This window comes from Gymnoscopelus braueri, assembly GCF_963280865.1.
Source record: "Gymnoscopelus braueri genome assembly, chromosome: 16".
In the NCBI taxonomy this organism is placed as follows: Eukaryota; Metazoa; Chordata; class Actinopteri; order Myctophiformes; family Myctophidae; genus Gymnoscopelus; species Gymnoscopelus braueri.
The window spans coordinates 45,020,663-45,027,013 of record NC_137616.1 but is presented as its reverse complement, the minus strand read 5'-3'; the positions used below and the strand labels follow the sequence as shown (position 1 = coordinate 45,027,013).

The following is a 6,351-nucleotide window of genomic DNA, read 5'->3' as shown; positions in this document are numbered from 1 at the left end:
TACTACTCCCCCTATTCTACCTCCCCCTATTCTACCTCCTACTACTCCCCCTATTCTGCCTCCCCCTATTCTACCTCCTACTACTCCCCCTATTCTACCTCCTACTACTCCTACTCCCCCTATTCTACCTCCTACTACTCCCCCTATTCTGCCTCCCCCTATTCTACCTCCTACTACTACTCCCCCTATTCTACCTCCTACTACTCCCCCTACTACTACTCCCCCTATTTTACCTCCTCCTACTCCTCCTATTACTCCTCCCCCTACTACTCCTACTCCTCCCCCTATTCTACCTCCTACTACTCCCCCTATTCTGCCTCCCCCTATTCTACCTCCTACTATTCTACCTCCTACTACTCCTCCTATTACTCCTCCCCCTACTACACCCCCTATTACTCCTCCCCCTACTACACCCCCTATTCTACCTCTATCTCTTAGTAACTGAGATCAAATTGGCCAGATTTGGTCACAGTTACTAAGGTGATGACTGGTTTTGAACCAGGACACTGCTACAAGTTATTCTATGGATTTCAGTCAATTTATCCACTGCCCCAATTTATTGGGGACACTTGACCAGATTTGGTCTCAGTTATTAAGGTGGTGACTGGATTTGAACCAGGACACTCCTACAAGTTATTCTACGGATATCAGTCAATTTATCCACTGCCCCAATTTACCGGGGACATCAGTTACTGCGGTGGTGACTGGATTTGAACCAGTACACTCCTACAAGTTATTCTACAGATATCAGTCAATTTATTCACTACCCCAATTTACCGGGGACACTTGACCTGAGTGGGAATCGAACCCACTCAAGTCAAGTCAAGTCAAGTTATTGGACAGACGCTCTTCCATTGAGCTAGCTGTTGGCTGAAAGATACACCTTTCTTGGTGGATTTAACTTGATCTTCTGGAAGCCAGTCTGCAAAGGAAAGCATCACAGTAAAGACACCAGTGGGATTTGAACTCATGGCCTCTGGATCATGTGTACTGCGTCTCAACCCATTGAACTAACAGTTGGCTGACAAATACAGCCTTCCTGGTGGTTTTCATTTGATCTTCTGGAAGCCAGTCTGCAAAGGAAAGCATCACAGTAAAGACACCAGAGGGATTTGAACTCATGGCATCTGGATCATGTATACTGCGTCTCAACCCTTTGAGCTAACAGTTGGCCAACAAATACAGCCTTCCTGGTGTTTTGACTTGAACAACAAACAAGACAAATAATTTTAAAAAAAATGTGTAACAGCATAAATTCATGGGGGGCCCTGACACTACATCTTTTCACATTGGGGTCCACTGCCCAAATACATATCAATTTGGGGGGTTGACATCAAAACATTTTGAACCACAGATTCCAAGGAGACAGCTGTAGGTGAATGGATAGAGTGACTGACTAGTGGGCCACAGGTAACAGGTTCAAGGCTCAGCCACAGGAGCAAGCCAGGATGTCCCTGAGCAAGACATTTCTAACTGCTCCTCTGAGGGCAGACATCAACTGGATAAAGCTGAAAGCTGCATTTACACCAAAGGATCAAATAGCTATTATTAGAAGTGAAATGGTTGTGTTTTTTCACCCCAACTGCACAGGACAGCAGTTTTATATCTGTTTACATGTATGTTATTTTCAGTGATGGAGACAAACAGCACAGATATTCACTGTACTTTAGTACATTTTGTAAACTTATGACTCTGAGTATAGTATAGACTGACTTAAACAAACAAATAATAACTTAGTATAGTCAGACTTTTTTTTACACAACTTACATTTTGTAAAGCTTGACTCTGACTTATTATAGTCAGACTTTTGTTGCCTTTCGTTTTCTGACATCCTGCTACCATAATTGACGAGCCCACTCATGGAGTTGCATGTTGAGGCTCTCCAAGCAGACACATGGCCCAAATAACTCCAAACTTTCCATTAAAATTCCTCAATATTCTGCCTGTGTCCACACCTGCTTCCCATACCGTTACTGTACTTGCAGGATTTACAATTAATATGAAACGCATTATGCCCCAATACTTATGCAAATCACTTCACCAGCTCGCAATTTACTTCCGGATGGTTCTTTTGACAGCCAATCATCATCATCTGCGTCAAAAACTGAGCACCTTCGTTGCCACATCCGTGAAACGGGCAAGAAACAAGCGCTGCCGTGGTCTATGCAAGCTAGCCCCAAAAGCGCGGCCAAATAAGCCCAAAATCCCTTATACAAAAGGCAGACCTGGCTACGCCAATCATGTTCTAGAGATCTACAGGCTATGGGGCAGAGACGTTATGTGCCACACACCGTATCTTAGCAACAACGAAAGCGCTACCCCTCATTGGTCGTGTCATGCTGAGGGCAGTTTCCAGATAGCAGCATCCAATACTCGCTCAGACACACAGCTCTCTGCCGACATCACAGACGCAGTAACGGCAGGGCTCCGTGATAGTTGGCAGAGCTGAGCAGCACAGCACAATCACTGTCATTTCTCCAATAAATCGCCCTGTCATTCCTATTGTCAAGACTTTTAGGTCACTGCAGCCTGCTACTAATGTAACAAATGTTTAAGTCCACTACTGTATTTGAATGATTATTGGCCAGGGGTGCTTAACATGAGCCGTTAGCATGCGGCTAACGCTAACGCAGTTTTACCGTAGCATGTAGCTAACGCTAACGTGGTTGTCGTGGCTGACGCAGCTGTGAAATCACGTTGTCAACAATGACAGTTATAGTGTGGTGAATGTTACTATTCCTGCTCAGTTAGTCCATTGTAGATGGTGCGCCCACATTAGCCCAAAATCGCTTATACAACCCTCATCGTACACAAACAGCATTAGCTGCTATCGTGGCCTGCAACTTGAATTCTGTTGCTGCTGGTTGTTAATGCAGCCTGCTAATAGTGTCTAAAGCATGTATGTGAATGTTTATGTCCATTACTGTGTTGCCGTTACTTGGGTTACATGACTATTAGCCAAGCACTGCCTATAATGAGCCGTTAGCGTGTAGCTAAGCTAACGAACGAGTAGCGCTAGCATGCGGCTAATGCTAACGCTGTTGTCGTGACTGAAACGGCTATGTTAAACATCTTACCAACAACCTGTATGAACGTTAGTCTGGTAAATGTCATCAATGCTACCTAATTAGCCCGTTGAAGAGTTTCATTTAGTGTATTTTGTGGGTTTTTGGGACACGGCAGCGACGCGTTGCTGCACCATCACAGGGCATCATGGGAAATGTAGTCATTTCTGCTAATTTCGGTTCTACTGTTAAGCTTGTGTTACATTACTGCTGCTTAAGGCCCCTGCATGCTACCAAATGAGGTGGTCACCCTAGCACCGTTTGTGACCACCGAAACGGGTCTTAGCTGGACACCACCTGGCAATTCTATGTGGGGCAGAGGTGGGTCTTAACTGGGATGCACATGTGTGCTATAAGTGGGTTCTACCTGGGCCCTAGGCGTATTCCAACCAACCAGAGTGCAGTGGCCATCACTCCAAATGTTGTCACGTCAGGGCTCTCAATACTACACATTGGGGGAGTAGGAGGGGCGCAGGGCGGGCGCACAGATCGCTGAACCAATGGTAGCCCACGGATGTTTTCTCTCAAGATTTTAAATCCGCCCTTCTATGCCACATATCAGACGCGCTACAGGGTCTTAACTGACTGAGCCATGGCCCCACTGGCTACGCCGCTGATATGCGCTGCCAAGTGGGCGCGGGCGCTACGTGGGCGCGGGCGCTAGGGGTTCGGCCCCGCGACTTCTAGTTATTTTAATCAGAGTGCCATAGCTGAGTGGTTAGTGGGCCTGCCTGGTGAACCAGAGGTCCTGGATGTCCTGGGTACGATTCCAGGTCAGGTCAACAATGTGGCAATGTGTTTGCCTTAGAGTGATTTGAGGCTGTTAGTTGTAAAAGCGCAGAGGACACATTTTACGTATGTGCCTAACAGTATATACTTAGCGAGCACACTGACGTTATTGCCACTACTTATTCTTTTAGCTACAAACTTTGGCAGGCTACTGGTCCTACATACTTACACCTAGAACCCCCATTCAAACTTCAAAAATTCCACCTTACTGTGGACATGCATCCTTGAGATGTTTTACTTTGAAATGTTCTGTAGATTTTGAAATATTTAACTTTAAGCGCCCAATGCATTGTCAATTGCAATGGACACAAAGGGAAAAGTACAAACTTTGGCAGGCTACTACACTACATACGTACACCTAGAACCTTATGGGGGTCATGCCTCGGACCCGTTTATTGCTGTTTCACAACGGCCGACTTGCGGGCCTTCATTCCAGACACAGTCACATATAAATTACAGGAAAAGAATGCAATTCAGCAGCATCATTTTGAAACCCCAGATTTATTCTTCTCCAAATAATCATTAAATTCCAGGAGAGACATTTGTTTTATTCTCATATTCACAACCAACACAGCAATGTACACATTGTCATAGTGAATGAAGTACAGAAACGTTATAGAGAAATAATTTGTCATCTTAAATAGGTAACAAATGGTCCAGACATGATGAGTAGGCTATTGTATTATTAAATAATAACAATAACATAATAAACGTGTGTCGTTGTTTAGCACAGTCTCTTGTGGAACATGTCCCAAGAACATTTCACGGTGCAGTGGTTCCCAAATTTTTTTTGCGCAAGACCCAAGTTCACAAGTTTGTGAGCTTGTAGATCAGCTATTTTTTTTAATGAAATAGGCCTACCTCCCCCTTCAGGGGTTGTGGTTATAAAAAAAAACATCATAGGCAGAGCTTTGCGGGTTCTGGAAAGTTTCGGGAAGGATCTGTTACTCCATTCCATGGCCCCAAGGTGGTCCGGCACCCCATGTTTGGAAACCAGCGCGTTAAGTTGATACAGTTTACAATGATTCAGTAACATTAAAGGAGTAGTTCGCCCCCAAAATAATCTTAATTTCAATCAATTACACACCCCATGAAGCCTTAAATTCATGGAGATTTTTTTGTTTTTGTCACATTCCTTTTTTCCATTTTAAGCTTTTTATTCAGCATAGGGTAGGGTGTACTTAGACAGGGCAAAGTATACGGTAGCCTACATATGCTTCTTTTTTCTTTTGCATATGTACAGACGAATAGACGAACAGAACTTGTACAGAACTTCACAGTAAACATAACAACAAGATAATCGAATGGTTTAAGTAAATGAGGATGTTAAAGGTAGGGTAAGTGATAGAGGGTAAGCTGGAGAGACATGGGAGACTCCTTTTACTGAACAAACACTGAAACAAACACTTATTTTAACCAAAGTAAATCACTTACCCTAGCTTTAAGGTAAGTGCCTACGGGGCTCCAGGAAGGCATAAATCCCCCTGGAGACCTTCGCAGGGCATATAAAAAATGTTTTGTCCCATTCCTAAGCCAATAATTTGATGACCGGCGGAGTCTCCTTCCAGAGACGTTAGCATATTTCCGCCGGTCAATTATTGGCTACGGAATGCGACAAAAACATTTCAAGGATTCATGGGGTGTGTAATTGATAGAAAATACGTATTTTTTGGGGTGAACTACTCCTTTAAGTTCACCAGTCGAGTGTTGCACACACCATGCAGGTTGAGATGCTTAATAATCCTTCCCACGGCGATTTCTTTTCCTTTTTTAAATCCAGTTCACACGTGGCTTTCTGAACTATAGTTTGGAGAGTCAAGACATCTGGAGGTGCCCAAATTCTCGAGAAAAAGGTTCAGGCAGTTCAGAATGACAGCTATTTGTAGTTAAATCACCTCTCTTTACGAAGAAAAGTCCAGACCATAGACTGTATTAAAATATGGACAAAGGGGACCGTTGAGTGTTGTGTACAGTAGCTAGCAGTTATGTGTTGTTTAGTTGTGCGTGCCAGCGTGTGGGCGTGGGCGTGTGGACGTGTGTGTGTTAGCAGGTGGACATGCGTTTGCGGTACTGTTGGACCAGAGGCACCAGGCAGTCGGGTGACGCAGCCTGCAGGAGGAAGGGATGCTGCAGCAGAGATGCGGCGCTGGAGCGCCCCCTGGTGTCCCTCATTAACATACACGACAGGAAGTCCTTTAATACCGGAGATATCTGGACAGAAAGGCAGGCAGGAGGCAGGCAGGCAGGCAGGCAGGCAGACACAGACAGACAGACAGACAGACAGACAGACAGTAGTTAGATTTACTCATTTGATATTCTTGGCTCACAGTATTCCCTGGATGGGAATAGTTCAGATTGGCCTGTTATTGCCGATTTTTGCAAATGAATTCAATAAATATATAAAAAATTACTCCTACAGATTGTGTCCAAACATCACACACATCGGTATCTCTATAGTCATTAAACCAAATGGATCTTTCAGATTTTTCACATTCCA

At 44.4% G+C, this 6,351-nt stretch overlaps 1 protein-coding gene across 4 annotated transcripts in view; it reads right to left on the bottom strand.

Moving 5' to 3' along the window:
* Positions 1–4,335: 4,335 nt before the first annotated feature.
* Positions 4,336–6,351, bottom strand: part of LOC308103670 (serine/threonine-protein kinase PAK 6-like) — a 43,946-nt gene continuing 41,930 nt past the window's right edge. For all 4 annotated transcript variants that reach the window (XM_080453783.1, XM_080453780.1, XM_080453781.1 and 1 more), the window contains one exon: positions 4,336–6,065. In XM_080453783.1, the coding sequence (XP_080309909.1) occupies positions 5,898–6,065 (168 nt within the window). In that variant the 3' untranslated portion in view covers positions 4,336–5,897. The remainder of the gene's footprint in view (positions 6,066–6,351) is intronic.